The sequence below is a fragment of the Mesocricetus auratus genome, unplaced genomic scaffold (genome assembly GCF_017639785.1).
Source record: "Mesocricetus auratus isolate SY011 unplaced genomic scaffold, BCM_Maur_2.0 Super-Scaffold_100007, whole genome shotgun sequence".
NCBI classification, from domain to species: Eukaryota; Metazoa; Chordata; class Mammalia; order Rodentia; family Cricetidae; genus Mesocricetus; species Mesocricetus auratus.
In genome coordinates, this window is record NW_024429191.1 from 84667423 (window position 1) to 84683839 (window position 16417).

Sequence of the window (16417 nt, forward strand, 5' to 3'; positions counted from 1 at the left end):
CCGCAAGCATGTTACAGGCCTGCTATGCGCACGCAGTAAGCTCTGTGCATGGTTAGCATGCTCTACACCCGTAAGCGCCTCAGGAGTCAGACCCATCAAGCCGAGTGACAAGGACACAAGGAGGCATAAGGACAATTCTAAACCGGCGAAGTGGCTGAGCCGGGAATAAAGTCCTGCTGGTCCGTCCAACTCCAGAGCCTGCAGTCCTCATCCTGTCCCTACCCTGTCTCTGCAGTGCTGGGTACTGGCTGGAATAACATGACAGGTGGCCCTTGTCAGGGAGAGGGGGCTCCGCCAAGTAGAATCCATTCCAGGTGAATGAGACACCAGGAAGAAGAGTGTATAAAGCCAGAGTTCCCATCTTTCTGGCAGGACCATACAGAGGGTCTGGTACTTGGGCCAGTGACCACACATCCTCCTCTCGTGAGCTTGGTGGACTGAACTCAAGAGCACCGTCTCTGAGGGTGGCCCTGCGTGGTGGGAAAAGCGTGGGGACCACACGCTTCAGAAATGGGCCAATTTAGCATCTGCCCTCCAGATGAATTCTACCGCTGATGGAGCTGCATGAGTCCCATGACAAGTCAAAGAGAAGAAAAGAACCGCCATCGACTGGGCATGAGTCATCTTGCTGTATCCTCCTGCGTTTCCTCATTTGTCATATGGGACGTTCTGGCTGACGAACTCTCATGAGCTCTAGGCTGCAGAGCACTGCTCTGCCCTGTTTGGCCCAAGGCTAGCCAGTGATTTTGCTGAACTTAGTGCCTCAGTCTGCTGAGTGGGTCTGGCCAGCTGCTAGCTTTTGGCAGACTCCTAAAGTGTCCTCATCCAAAACGCTCCAAGACCCAAAGGTTGCTGGCTACCATCTGTCATGAGCAACCCATCCACAGAAGTACCAAAAATGGCTCCATAAACATAAACACAAAGATCTAGGTAAATAAACAAGAGGGCGACGCTTTGTTTTTCTAAAGCAAAGAACAGTGGTTTCCCACAGCAATTAGGTCTCTTGTGAGGGGAAAAAAATAGACAAATATTTGGAAAACAATTGCAAATCTGGTGGATGGGGCTGAGAATGGAGTCTAGAAAGTGGCAGGGGCGTGGTGTCATGTCTCACGGAACAAGACTTGAGCGGGGATCTTTCTCAAAATTCAGAAAGGTAAGTCTGTCGTGGTAGTTCACAACTGTAACCCTGGTGCTTTGGAGGCAGAGGAGGATCATTTGGAGCCAGCCTGTGCTCTGTAAGAAAACCCCAACACACAGCAAGAGAACACACTGAAGTCCCTTCTGCTCCTACTCCGGAGTGACTACCGTGGCAAATTTGCTGCTGTAGATTTTTAAAATAAAATTGGTTATATAATAGGTAAATAATCCATAAGCGAAAGATTCCTAAATTATCCAAATTTTTATCATACTTATTTGTCGTGTGTGTGAGCATGATGTGTGTGACACAGTGTACTTGAAGAGGCCAGAGGATATCTTGTGGGAGTCAGTTCTTTCCTGCTCCCTATGAGTCCCAGGAATCAAACCTGATTTTTTAATGTAGCAGCTGACTCTACTTTCTTTGTGTCTATAGCACAAAGAGAAAGATGAAAATCTCTTTTTTTGTTCTTTGATCAAAATCTGTCCTATTATTGGACTTTTTTTTCCCATTTGGTTTTACAATCAATTTGGGACAAGCACTATCTATCCCATGAGTATGACCTACCACTTTCCAGGTATCTAGACTTCAGAAGTGGGGAGTGGTTCTGCATGCCTGTAACCCCAGACCTTGGGAGGCTGAGGCAGGGGGTTTACTACAAGTTTAAGGCCAGCCTGGGTGACAAAGTGAGATCCTGTTTCAAAACCCCAGGCGTTCTGGCCAGTTGAATTTGTCTGGCCAGCAGAATTTGTCTGCTGTACTTGTCACAGTGACTGAATGTAGACTAGACAATGGGGAAAAGGTCATCCATAAGTGAGGGCGTGCTGCTCTTAACAGGTCACAATGGAAGGGGATTCATGTCCCTTTGTTCCCTTATTGTGTGATGTGAACTCTGCTCCTTGTGGGACTGGGTGTAGACTCTGGAATGATACTTAAGTGGCAGGAGACTGAGTTCCCCAGCACCCGGGTCACTCAGTGGTGTCAGTGCCCACTGATGGCTTGTCACTGCTGTGGTGGCTGCAACATGGTCACCCAGATCTTGACACCTCATACTTGGCAATTTCCTCTCTAGCTCTGACTCCCAGTTTCCCAACTGTGATTCACTACTCTCTTTGAACCTGTGGCTTCGGACCAGTCTGGTTACTTGTCTTGGTAAAAATGGAACCAGCCAGCAGAGGGGGGGTCTTTCCTGATTTATCACACCAGGGGTGAAACAGGCCAAATAGAAAGCAAACACTATTTTAAGCTGTATCTGTACCTAACAATGAATAATAATTCTAGTTGGCACTGAGGCTACACCTAAAACTCAGAAGGTCAGCCTTCACCCTGGATATACCTTTGTTTGGCTCAGTTTGACTGTTTACTGGTTTGAAACAGGGTTTCATTCTGTAGCAGGGGTTGGTATGGAACTCACTAAGTAGACAAGGCTGGCTTTAAACACAAGGCTTTCCTCTTGCCTCAGACTCCTACCTGCTGGGCTAACTAGTATGAGTGACCACTCTTCACTTGTTGTTATTTTAAATATCCAGCTCTCATGGAATTGGAGAGATAGCTCTTGTAGAGGACCTGGGTTCAATTCCCAGCACCCACATGGTGGTTTACAACCACCAATAATTTCAGTTCCAGGGGAATCTGATGTTCTGTTCTCATCTCCATGGGCACTGCATGCATGTGGTACACATAGATACATACATACATATATACATGCAGGCAACATAGTCATACATGTAAAAAGATAAAAAAATTAAAAAAAATTCAGCTTTCAGATCACAAATTATATCACAAATAGGAAAGGTTACATCTTCAGGAATCAAATACAACCTGTGTGTCGGGCGTTGGTGGCGCACGCCTTTAATCCCAGCACTCAGGAGGCAGAGGCAGGCGGATCTCTGTGAGTTCGAGACCAGCCTGGACTACCAAGCGAGTTCCAGGACAGCCTCCAAAGCCACAGAGAAACCCTGTCTCGAAAAACCAAAAAAAAAAAAAAAATACAACCTGTGTTTCTAGTGTCCTAAAAATCATACCTTTGGACAGAAACTGATGGATGTCACTGATTTCCACCTCACAGACCCAAGTGGATAAAAATCCTCCCAAACAGAAAATGGAAGTGTTTTGTGCAGCCTTGTGTATTTATTTTTGTCACGTACTGACTTATTAGAGACAATTGTAGATTTTGTAGGTGTCTGGCTATAAAAATCGAAGGTTAAAAACAGAACCATAAAGGTTGCAGGGATGTCTAAAAATGAAGTAACTGTCTTTTTGTCTCCCTGTAATCCTCAGTTAGAAGCTATTGAAGGGGAAGCTGACCACCCTCAGAGACCTGTAATCTGAGCTCTGTGGTTCTCACTGGCAGCCTTGCTTCACAAATTAATTTCAGAACACTTTGCAATGTGTTAATAAATTACTTTAGCATGTTGCCCTCTGGATGTTGCAAATACCAATCATGAAATAAACTTTTTGATCACCAGTGTGAGATCCAACCCAGGATGAGCCCAGCTCTCCTGTTCTCTAGCTGGTTACTCCCAGGATCACTACTTGGGTTCAGGATGAAAGTATTTCTGGCCACATCTCCAAAGCAATGCCAGCCGAGTCCAGCTAAAGCGTCAAACTGTTCATGCAGTCCACTTACAGGTGGCCGGCCCCCAGAGCTGCAATCTGATTTCTCTGTTAAGATCTGTAGTTAACTAAATGAGATGGTATAGTTTCTTAAAACCAAGGACTCAGTGATTTAAAATGAATCTTAAGGGGTTGGAGAGATTTCCAAGTGGCTAGAGCGTTGGCTGCTCTCTTAGAGGACCCAGATTTGATTTCTAGCATCCATATAGTAGCTCAAAACTCTGAGTTCACTATTAGGGCATCCAATCCCTCTTCTGGCTTCTGCAGGCACTGCAGACATATAGTGCACAGATGTACTAGCAGCCAAAACATCATACATGTAAAGATAAATAAATAAAAATAAAAAAGAGAAAATGAGGCTTAAGCTATGCCTGGTGGTACAGGTCTGTAATCCCAGCTAAAAAAAGTGGCTGAGGCCGGAGGATTGGCAGCTGAAGGCCAGCCTGAGCTACAAAGGGAGTTCAGGGCTAGCTTGGGCAACTTAGTGAGTCCCTGCCTCAATATGCCATGTAAAAGTTGGGTGCAGTCACATGTGCTGTAATCCCAGTGGGGGGGATGCAGAAGCAGAATCCCCAAGGCTCACATGGTCAGTCACTGTCTCAAAAAATGTGGAGAGCAGTTTAGGAAGACACATGACATTGACAACTAACTCTGTCTCTCTCTGTCTCTGTCTCCCTCCCCCATACACACACGCTCTTATAACGAAAGATCAGGGGGAGGCTGTGTCTCAGTGGTAGAGTTACTTGCTTAGCATGGGAAAAACCCTGTGTTCTAACCCCAGAATGGTAGAAAAAGAGATAACTAACTAAGGAGTGTAGAGCAATCAGAAGCTGAGCCTGAAAGCCACAGAAGGTATTCCTCAGGACCCTAGAGTTCTGGAACCTTCTATCTTTTGTTACTTGTCTCCCAGATAATTTTACCCATATCATCCTAAATCATGGTCTAAATCTCTATGAATTGTGACTTCACATATTAGCTGCCTGCCTGTTGTTTCTTCTTGAAGGTCTCATGGAACCTTAGATATCATCTTGATTTTCCTCTCAGAATCTCTCTCCACTGTTTCCCTCCGAGGAACAGTGACACCATCACTGACCCAGATCAAAGGCTAAAGCAAGAAACCCCAAGGTTATCCTTCTTCTGCTCCTTTCTCACACACCATCTCAATTCCGTCTGACAGAAAGCAAATGTTTTGAAAACATATCAATTTCTCTCGGTGTTGTCCATGGCTACCTTTACAACCCAAGCCACCATCTTGGTTTGGACTATAGCAAAGCAAAACAGCAAAAAAAAAAAATCCTCAAACTTGTTGCTGTAGAACAATTCTGTACAATGTAAATATGTATCACTCTCATTGGTTAATAAAGAGCAGACTGGCCTATAGCTGGGCAGGAGAGATTGAGCAGGAGATCCAGACTAGGAGAATTTTGAGAAGAAGGAGGACAGAGTCAGAAGAGTCATCAGGAGACACAGAGGGAACAAGACAGGGAAAGCCATGAGCTACATGGCAGCACATAGATTAATAGAAATAGGCTCATTTAAGTTGTAAGAGCTAGTTAGTAATAAGCCTGAGCTATCGGCCGATCATTTAGAATTAATATTTAGTCTCCCTCTCAGTTATTTGGAAACTGGTGGGTGGGAAAGAAAAGTCTGCCTATGCTTGATCAAAAATGTTTGTTTCACGATTTGGATCAAATCAAAATTTCAACAGGAAAACACCGTGGGCCACCATGGAGGTGATGGTGCTATCAAACATGTACACAGTACCCTCTGGTTTATGTGCTGTTTTCCTATAAACTCATCTCCAGGAATCCTTCCTTCATACTTGCCAGCATTATCAATTCCATTTCCTTGATAAAGAAACAGAGTCCCTGATTGGCCAAGGAACTGCCTATGGTCAGAGATGAATGTGAGCACTGATTTGTCTGCCTGTGTTATAAGGAACAACTCATTACTAGACAGACAGACTAGAAACTCCATCACAAATACTTCTTCCAAGAGATGTCTCTATGAGAGTGCTTAAATTCCTGGAACTGGAATAGATTGAGACATCCTTTCCTTCTTACCAAGACTTTGCTCCAGGAGGAATTATGACCTTGGTGACACATATAGCTAACAAAATATAGACAGGCTGATGTTTACCAAAAAGAAAAAAAAAACAAACCCAAGCTCCTTTTTTTGTAGTATGATGTGTGTCTGTATTTGTGTGTACACACACGTGTGTCGGTTGATGTTGGGATCATCTTGGAATACTGCTCCACCTTTTTCTCGAGGCAGGGTCCCTTGGTTACACCCAGAGCTCTCTAATATGGCTACTCTTACTAGATGTGGCTAGTCTAGTGAGCCAGCTTGCTTGCCATCTCCACCTTTGGAGGCTAGAATAACAGGTGGGCTGCTATAGCCACCCAGCATGTAGGTGTGTTTCCGGGGATCAAAACTCTGGTCCTCATGTTTACAAGACTGAACCATTTCCCCAGACCACAAAGATCCTTCTCTTTTCATGAGTATGGAGAAGTGAAGTCATTTGGACAGCCTGGTTTACTAAATGTTTATATTAAATGCTGATGCTCAGCTTTTCCATTCCTTAGATCCACCTTCTGGGGGGGGGTGTTAAAAATCCTAATGACTATATTTCACCTGTCATCAGTGAAATCATGGTCCCGTGGGCAGGCACAGCAGCATAGGATTGCTGAGTTTAATGGGTGATTTCAGCGCAAAGCCATGATTAGCACCACCACTTTAGATGGTCAGGTGGCACATCCCATATATGTCCCACCAACAGACAAGGCTCAGCCATAGGGTCAACCCATTTGGAGAAATCAGCTTCTAGGTTCTTTGTGTTGGTTAGTGTTTGAACAATATGTACCTGTCACCAAGTAAACATAAGCCCCAGAGGGACGGGCCCTAAGTAGTTAAGACTTCTCAGCAAGATGGCTCCTCATGTAAAGACACTTGTAGTTGAGGCTGATGTTTGCTCTCTAGGACCTACATGGTAGAAAGACAGGCAATTCCTTCAAGTTGTCCTCAGCCGCTACACATGCTCTTACACACACACACACACACACACACACACACACACACACACACACACAGACTCGCACATGCCTGTAATCCCAAGCAGCTGGAAGGCTGAGGATAGAGGATGACCCAGTCTGTGTAGAGTTCAAGGCTAGCCTGGATTAGACAGACAGACAGACAGACAGACAAGCTAGCTAGGTTAGGTGAACCCTACATGCAGCCAGGGCTCAGAACTCAACTTTGCATGGTGCCTGCTTTGCTTAGAAGAGGAAGCAGAGGCCAGGTTGCCCCCATTAGCCTCCTGACACACTGTGACCCTGCATGCAGCAGGTGTCACAGGAGCGGTCTCCCCTTCAGCCGAACCACGCTGTGCTGAGCACTGACTCTCTCCAATCCAGATTTATGGCCTTGGACAAACCACAGAACCTTGCTTTGGCATGGCCCCATCCTCCCCAGCACTAATTAAGGCCTAAATGACTCCCATCAGCTTGTGCATGAAATAAACGGGCCTCAATTTAAGACAACTTCCCCACTGTGTCCCAGTTGACAGAACCACAGTTTGCAGGTTTACACAAACATACACTCACTGGTTTCTTCTTTAATGAGAAGATATTTCTGTCTAGTCATCCCGGAAGTGCGTTCTTACTAGGTTTTGGATCACATTTATGACTGAGATGATAACTGATAATAAGATAGCAAATGTACTCCATTCAGCCACTAATCAATGCGATTATCACCAGAGTCTTTCAGTATAATTATTGCTTCTTATCAGCATCCAGTTCATTAAAATTTTGGCAGGTAGGGATGGAAACGGTGCAGATAGATGCGTGTAGGGCAGCAGCTGAATGATAAGACCACTTACACAGGAAAGGCCGAGGCGAACTGGATTTATCCAATAATGAGTGAAGTGCCCACAACCACACTGCCTCTCTGCACTCAGCCTCCGCTACCCTGGGCAGAGCAAGGACATGGCTGAACAAGGCATGGGCTTATGGCTTTGGATTTGACCCCGGCTGGATAGGGTTAGCCTTGGTATCATTAAAACTAGATACACATGCACTGTGATTTGCAAGTGTGGGAGCACGAGTGGAATCCAGCCTTCCGCTTCTTCCTCCTGGAAATGGTGTAGGAGGAACTGAAATATTTAGTCAACATTAAAGAGTGGGCACAGGCAAAGCAGGGAGCAATCCAGTGGAGCCCGGACTCTCTGCTCCAGTGGCCCCAGGAGTGACACATGGGGACCTCACAGCAGGGTCGGGCAGAGGCCAGGGAGGAAGCCTGAAGGTTACAGGGGCCTCGAAATCTGTGAGGCACAAGATACCCAGTGCCATCTATACCCGGAGAGCTGATTTGAATGAACTCACATGGAGTGAAGCTCAGAGAAAAAGAGAATGAGAACAGTAAGTTGTTTGGAAAGACTACTATTAAAATCACTTTTATTGTTGTCTTCTATTTTGCCTACACATATGTGCATGCCTGATGCCCAGGAAGGACAGATGAGGGAGGGTGTCGGGTCTCCTGGAACTGGAGTAACAGCTAGTTGCTAGTCACTGAATACAGGTGCTAACAAATGAACTTGGGTCCTCTGCAAGAGGGGCAAGTGCTCTTAACCCTGAGCCGTCTCCCTCTCCAGCCACCAAACCCACGTTTTGTTTTCCCAGCGGTGCCAGGAAAAACAGTCCGGTTTTGACTGTGATTTTCCTGATCGCCCATAGCTATGTCAGAACAGTCGAGCTCATTTCAATCTCCAGCAGCATCAAGAAAGCAGTGCAGCTGTTAAAAACCACACGTGAGAGCTGGGGAGAAGATGGGGCAGTAGGTAAGCTGCTTGCTGTGCAAGCATGAGGGCCTGAGTTCCCATCCCCAGCTCCCCAGCACCAACAAGAAAAGATGGGCACGATAACCTTCCACTTGCCGGTAACCCTAGGCAGGTACCCGAGGCAGGCAGGGACCCGAGGCAGATTAGCAGAGTAGAACTCCAAGTTCAGTGAGAGAAGTGTTCTCCAAAATTAAGGCAGAGAACGACTGAGAAACAGACACAACATCGACCTCGAGTGGGGAAGAGTATGCCGTGCCTTGTTAAAAATAGCATGCTGTATGATTCAGTTTGGGAGGAACTGGTTTAAAAAAAAATCACTAATATCTTCTAACGAGAATCAAAGGGATATGCGTATTCATCTCTGAATCATGGGATTACTCTTGGCTTTCCTTTTGTTTTGGAGCTCTTTTTCCTCCTTCATTGCACATTTTAAGTTTCTAAAAGCTGTTTATTAATTTTCCAATCAGAAAAGGTCACGCTTGCCAAAGTTAGCATGCACCCTTTGTGACACTGTGGTTTTGATAAAGCTGGCCAGCAGAGTGCACATATTTTAGGCTCTGGGCAGGGACGGCCCTCTCCACCTCCTTTGTGTAACCACACTGAGGTGATGCTCACTAGGGAGCTACTGAACCTGGTGGCAGGAGAATACCCCAGCTAGTGATATTATTCTCCCTGGAAAGTTCCAGAAACTCTGGAGCAAGCATGTGGCTGAGACCACTTGTGGAGAGATCAATCGAATACTGGAAAAAAAAATCCAGGTTTTATAGGTTATGTGACAACCACTCACCTCTGTGGCTGAGAAGCATCATACACACTGGATGAGTATGGCTGGGTACCAATAAATCTTTATTTATAAAGAAAGTAGTTTGGCAGGACAGTGGTGGTACAGGCCTTTAATCCCAGAACAGTAGCAGGCAGGCAGAGGCAGGCAGATCTCTGTGACTTCCAAGACAGCCAGGCATACACAGAGAAATCCTGTCTCAAAAAACAAACAACAACAAAAGAAAGATAGAAAATAGGACAGTAGTTAGCTTTGCAGCTAAAGCACTTACAACAGTGAGGGCCAGATTTGGGTCTCCAGGACTCTCACGTCAATGCTGAATGGATGTGGCAGCACATCTTAGAAGACAGACACAAGATCCTGAGAACAAGGGGCTAGCCACACTAACCACATAAGGCAGCTGTGAGTTCAAATGAGAGACTCTGCCTCGATGAATAAGGTGGAGAACAATCAAGGAAGGCAGTGGCGTCAACCTCAGGCTCCCATCTACACATAACCACACGCACGTACCCTCCTGCGCTTGAGCACCCATTCACACTCAGAACAGACACACAGACAGACAGACACACAGACAGACAGACACACAGACAGACACACGCACGCACGCGGGTGCATCATCCACACATGCCTATGGGCAGAAAACCAAATGAAACCAAAACAAAGTAGTTGGCTATCACCTGTAGTAATTCAGGAAGCAGACGTGACCAAGTATCAGCCAGGCCAGTCCCTGCTATTACCACTATAGAAAGCGTTCCGCAAGCATCTCCCACTCCCAGATTCCGTCTCTGGCCTTTGCATTTGGCATGCACTTCTCAGTGACTGTTGGGATTTGCTCAGAGGTGAGAGTCTGGGAGCACACGCTCTGTAATCCCAGCACTTGAGAGGTGCAGTCGGAAATGGAATCAGAGAAACCTGAGCTCCATTGTCCTCTCCACTTATCATGGCAGTCACGTCCATTGCAGACAGGCCCATTGGAAGGACACACAGATTAGAACAGACGAAAGCTAGACTATGAGGTGCACCAGGCCTAGTTCCAGAGGGCCAAGCCCAGAACCTCTCTGAGGTCCCAGGGATAGACCAGGGCCGGGTGAAGTGCTGTGACCTTCAGAGGCCAAGACTTGAGCAACACACAGAATCAGAGGCTACAAGCGGGCTACTCACGCTGTCGTTGCTTCCTTTGTTGTCTTCGTACTTGGTTTCTATGTGGATGGAGAATTTCGGCAGAAAGGAACACTGCAGAGAAAAGGCAGACTTTGATTAGCACTGCAGTTTCCTCTTGTCACGGCCCTAGTGTGGCTTGGGGCTGCTCGTCTGACCATTAGGCTGGGAGCACAGCTCTACAGCAGAAATGGGATATATTATACATCAGATACCACGTTCTGTGGGAGAAGCCACTGCCGTGAGCACTTCTCCCAGAAGTCGGTGAGCAGTGTTGGGAAGGGAGATGGCCCAGCAGCACATTTCCAAAGGGAATATGTGCTGTGAACCCTGATGCCAGTGAGGGAATGTAGACGCCTGTGACAGAAGCCAACTCCAGGTCTGGGGAGCTCACTTGCTCACTGGGGACCTCGCCATAACCCCCATGTTAATACAAAATTAGGGAGGTGGCACAGTACAACCTTGAGATCAGAGATTAGTGGTCAGCTAAGTGCACATGAGCACATGTATGTATACATAGGTATGTGCGTGCACGCATGTGCGCATGCATGTGAGTATATAGATGTTCATGATTTCTGTTGGATATTTTCCTCCATTACTCTCCATCTCAATTTTGGGAGGGATATAGTATGAGATAGGGTCTCTCTATGTGGTCCTGATTGTCCTGGAATTCACTATGTAGACCAGGCTGACCTCAAACTCACAGAGATCCTCCTGCCTCTGGCCTCTGTCTCCCAAGTGCTGGGATTAAAGGTGTTTGCCACCATGCCTGGCCTTTTTTTTTTTAAAGACAGACAGGGTCTCTCACTGAACCTAGAGCGCACTAATTTGGTTGGTGAGCTGCAGGTATCTGCCTGCCTCCACATTTTGTCTATTGCCAGCATTGAGATTACGACAGGTACCTCTGTTCTTGCATTTGATGTGGGTACTGGGGCTCCAAGCACAGGAGACCATGCTTGCATGGCAATCTACCTAATGAGCAAGCTCCCTCTCCTCTAGAATTGTTTTTTTAATATATAACTTTAAGGGTTTGGCAAGATGACTCAACAGGAAAGGCACTTGCCACTCAAGCCTGACATGCAGAACTCATGCAAAAAAGCCAGCTGTGATAGTATGAATCTGTATTCTGAGCCATCCTACAGCAAATGGGAAGCAGGGGCAAGAGCTCCTGGAAGCCTGTGGGCCAGCTAGACTGGGGTGCACAGCACAGCAAAAACAGCAAGAGAAACCCAGCCTCAAAATAAGGTGGAACATGAGATCCCAGTCTCAAAAGTTCTCTTAACACCTCTCTCCCAACTTATTATCTACTAGTGACCCTACGAGGGATAAATAAAATGGCGCAACAACAACAAAAAATACGGTGTCAAGCGGCTGGTGGTCCGTGGCGCATGGGCTTAGCATGGGTAAGGTCTTGAGTTTGATCTTCAGAACTGAAACAAGTAAGCCATCAGTGAACAGCCGTGATCAGCTTGAGGCTGCCAGAGGCCTTATTTGCAAGGCTGTCCCAGTGTCCCTGTCTCACCAGACCCCATTGTGTCTCAGATTGGAAAGGTCAGGCAGCCTGAGAAGCGGCTGTTGATGGATGTGGGTGCATCCGGCCTCCGCCTGGCACTGAGCTGGACAACATCTTTCTTGGACACCAGAGATGGGATGGAAGGCTAAGAGTTAAAATGACCCAGCAATTTCACTGGGACCTGCAGCTATTAGATCCAAGAGACATGGCTTGTGCTGGTCACAGTCCCAGGAGGTTATGTTCTCTACCACAGGTGTTTTCTGAATGTTTCCAGGTTCTTGGATGTTTGCAAACTCCCCAAGGGGTAAATGCTAATATTATCACCTCTCCTTTCAAGAGAAGGAATGGAGCCATAGAGAGGTTGAGCCAATGGTGTACAATCACACGGCTGGTGCATTACCGCATCAGTGCTGAAAGCTGTTGTAGCCTGGTCCCAGAGTCTATGACCGTGACTACTACCCCCAGTGGCTCTCTAAAGGGGGATGATGTCCAGTCCAGTGACAGTCACAGCACTCTAGAATTTTACTAGAAATGAATGCCTAGGGGAGCAACTGATTCTGAAAACCTGAAGGTGGGATCCAGCAATGTAAGTTGTACAAACCCTTTGTGGGCACGCTGCAGCGGGGAAGCTGGCTTACTACTCCATTTGCAGGAAGGGCACGGGAAGAGGGTGACAGCTGAAGTTCCATCACCTACTAATACCACCTGTACCTCATGGCTTCCTGTCTGCTCTAACTACACTCCCCTTTCAGCCTAGCTGAGACCCCGGGGACATCTGTATAAGAAGGCAGAGGACGTGCCATGGCTAATTTCCCCGACACCGCATGCCTGCGTGCACCTGGCATTTACCCAGTTTCAGTCTGAGAGAAGCGATCGGAGCCGTGACTAAGGAACCACGGAGACAACTGATCCCAGTAATTGCCTCGATGGAGACTGAGGCGCCCTGGTGATTTATTAACACGTTCCCGGCTGTCTCCTGTCCAACCTCTCACTCGGTAACCACTGCCCTCACACCCATTTCCAGGGACTTCCAGGGAGGAGGGCTGCTCATCATGAGTCAAGTTTCTGGCACCCCTGAGGCCCCTGGCAGAACCTTGATTGACTCATGAGCATGGGAGATGCTCCTTGCAAAAGAGACCCTCTTAAAGATAACAAGCCTTTAGGGAAATCAATATTTGTACTTTCAAACCTGTGATTCATCTGAGGGTCAATCCAATGAGGAGTGAGAGAGGGAGACAATGCAGGGTGTGAATCGGTCTACGGCACCAAGTGATAACCTACATGGCGGTGTGTGTGTGTGTGTGTGCGCGCGCGCGCGCGCTCCTATGTGTCTGTGAATATGTCCTCCTGAGCTCTTCCTCTACTACTACAGAGTCTCTTGTGCAACCTGAAATTTGCTGAGTGGGCTTGGTTGTGCGACTTAAGAGCCCCAGAGACTTCTGCCTATTTTGCTAGCACACTGGTGCACCACTGCCTTCAGCTTTCGACGATCCAAACTCAGGTGCTCATGTTTGTGTAGTGAACGCTTAACCAACCAGGTTCTCTGCCCAGCCTGTGGCTCCCTACCCCCAGCCCAAGCCCTGTCCCAGCTTGGAGAGTGACTTTTGGATGGGGGCAGAAGAGGTAGAGCTGATAATCCCTTTGGGTTATCTAATAGCTCCTTCCTGGGGGGCTGGCCTGTGAGTGTCTCAAGATAAAATCAGGAGTCTCGGTCCAGTGAGACGGCTCAGTGGGGAAGGGCACATACTGCCATCCTGACAGCATGAGTTCGACCTCAAGCAACCCACATGGTGGGAGAAAAGAACTGACTCCTACAAATTGTCCTCTGACCTCTACAGATGTGCCATGACATATGTGTGCATGCTCACACACACACACATACACACACACACACTGAATGTAAAGAAAAGCAGAAGCAGACGGGCGTTGGAGACACACGCCTTTAATCCCAGCACTCGGGAGGCAGAGGCAGGTGGATCTCTGTGAGTTTGAAGCCAGCCTGGTCTACAGAGTGAGTTCTAGGACAGGTTCCAAAGCTACAGAGAAACCCTGTCTCAGAAAACAAAAAACAAAAACAAAACAAAAAAGAAAAGCGGAAGCTTCTGGAGCTCCAGTTGTTTTAGAACTGGCTGTTAAACTCTTGGGTGAGATGTTCGTCTTCTTTTTTTTTTTTAATAATTTTTTTAAAGATTTATTTATTACATATACAGTGTTCTGCCTACATACCAGAAGAGGGCACCAGATTGAATTGTAGATGGTTGTGAGCCATCATGTGGTTGCTGGGAATTGAACTCAGGACCCCTGGAAGAGCAGTCAGTGCTCTTAACCTCTGAGCCATCTCTCCAGCCCCAAGATGGTCGTCTTTAATAATGCTTTGAAACTTTGTTTTTACTTTACCTGTATGGGTGTTTTGCCTGCATGTATGTCTACGCACCACATGCGGGTAGTGTCTGTGGGGGCCAGAAGAGGGCATCAGATGCTCAGGGACTAGAGTCACAAATGGTTGTTGGCCACCATGTGGGTGCTGGGAACTGAACCCAGGCCCTCTGGAAGAGCCACCAAATGCTCTTAACCAGTGAGTCATTTCTCAAGCACAAAAAGTTTAAGATTAGCACCTGGGGCCAGCCAGTCTAGCCAAAATGTAGAGTTCCAGGTCTCAAAAATACAATGAATGACAGTCATATGACAAACTCTGGTCTCTATTCACACATGCATACACATACACGAATAAAATGTTTGTCCCACACAGGTCAGTGTTTGTAGAGATCCGGAAAATCTTGTAGGAGTTTGTTCTCTCCTTCTGTCATGTGGGTGTGGGGGATTTGAACTCGGGTCATCAGGCTTGGTGGAAAGGACCTTTACCTACTGAGTCATTTCGCTGGTCCAAATCTCACAGTTTCGATAGAAACACAACAACCTCCTTCCATCGACTGCCAGTCTTTCAGTTACTTGTTTTTGCTTCTTATTCCTGGAGAATCAGAGGATGACATCACTCGTTTCCCCATTGCAAAGTGCCACAATGAAAAGAGGTGGTGCTCTTGTCAGTGACTTTCCATCAAAAGGGAAGCATCTAGACTTTTACCGTCCCCAGCCTCAGCGACTGCATTTCCAGAAAGAGGACGATCCTTCTCTACTCTGTAGGCATGCTCGGAAGATCAGTGATTGTACGAGCAACCTCTAGCCCAGTTCCTGGCACACACTAGCTGTGCAGTAATTAAAAAGACATTTATATATGGCTCCCCTGGGATCTTGCTGAATTGATTACCTTCTCCCTGTCTCCTCATGACCCCCCAAACACAAGAAATGTTTTATTCATGCGCCTGGTGTGTGTGTGTGTGTGTGTGTGTGTGTGTGTGTGTGTGTGTGTTATGGGATGTGTGTGTGGGGGGGGTGTGTAGGGTGTGTGTGTTGTGTGTGTACCCAGAGGCCAGAGGAGGGTGTCCTGTTTCTTCTATCACTCTCCACTTTCTCTCTCTGAAGACAGAGCTCACATTTTCACTTGGCCCATTACATGCGTTCTAGGGTCCAAACTCATGCTTGCAAAGTGAGCTCTTTAGCCCAAAGGGTGCTATCTTCCAAACAAATCTAAACTGACATTCTTCATTGCTTCTTGCTCCATCTGTAGCCGACCCTGTCTCTGTCTTCATATCAACTCTCAGAGATGGCTGGCTCCCCTCTTGCCTCTCTCCTCCTCTCACCAGTGCAGTCCGGATGGAGGTGACAAAGCATTCTGAGCCAGCCCCGCCTGCCCATCTTCACCCCAGAGACCCCCTCACTGTGGATATGCCCAGGCAAGTCCTCCATTCTGCACAGCAGCTGGTTTTGCAGCCTCCACCCCCGGCCCTGACATAAGCTGTCCCACCACCCTTTCCCTTCTCACCTCAACTGCTTCTCCTTTCCCACAGTCGCTCTGTGAAGATCCTTCCCAAACCAACACCTCTCACTCCAGCTTCCCACATCACCAGCTGCCATGGGCCACCCCCAGCGAGAGGCCTACAGACACATCAAACCCAAAGGTCTGAGCTGAGCGTGAAGGTTCTCCGGGTCTGTACTGACCTCGTAGAGACATTGAAATGAATTACCATGAACTCGGAGGCTGGCAACCTGTAATCAAGACATGGACCAGGCCGCACTCCCTCCAAAGAACCAGAGAAGCATCTGGTCTCTCCCAGCTTCTGATGGACTCATGAAATCCTTGCTTTGGGACATATAACTCCATCACATAGCCTTCATCTCTGTTGGCCTTCTCCTCATACCTCCCATTTTCCTCCTCTCTCCTCCTCCCTTTTCTGTTTTGTTTGTTTTTGAGATAGAGTTTCTCTGTGTAGCCCTGGCTAGCCTGGATCTCTGCGAGTTCATGACCAGATTTGTCTACAGAGC

At 47.2% G+C, this 16417-nt stretch overlaps 1 protein-coding gene across 3 annotated transcripts in view; it reads right to left on the minus strand.

The window, feature by feature from the left end:
* Window positions 1-16417, minus strand: part of Pitpnc1 (phosphatidylinositol transfer protein cytoplasmic 1) — a 269963-nt gene that overhangs the window by 84738 nt on the left and 168808 nt on the right. For all 3 annotated transcript variants that reach the window (XM_005069994.4, XM_021227137.2, XM_021227138.2), the window contains exon 5: window positions 10528-10599. In XM_005069994.4, coding sequence (XP_005070051.1) covers window positions 10528-10599 — 72 coding nt within the window. The remainder of the gene's footprint in view (window positions 1-10527; window positions 10600-16417) is intronic.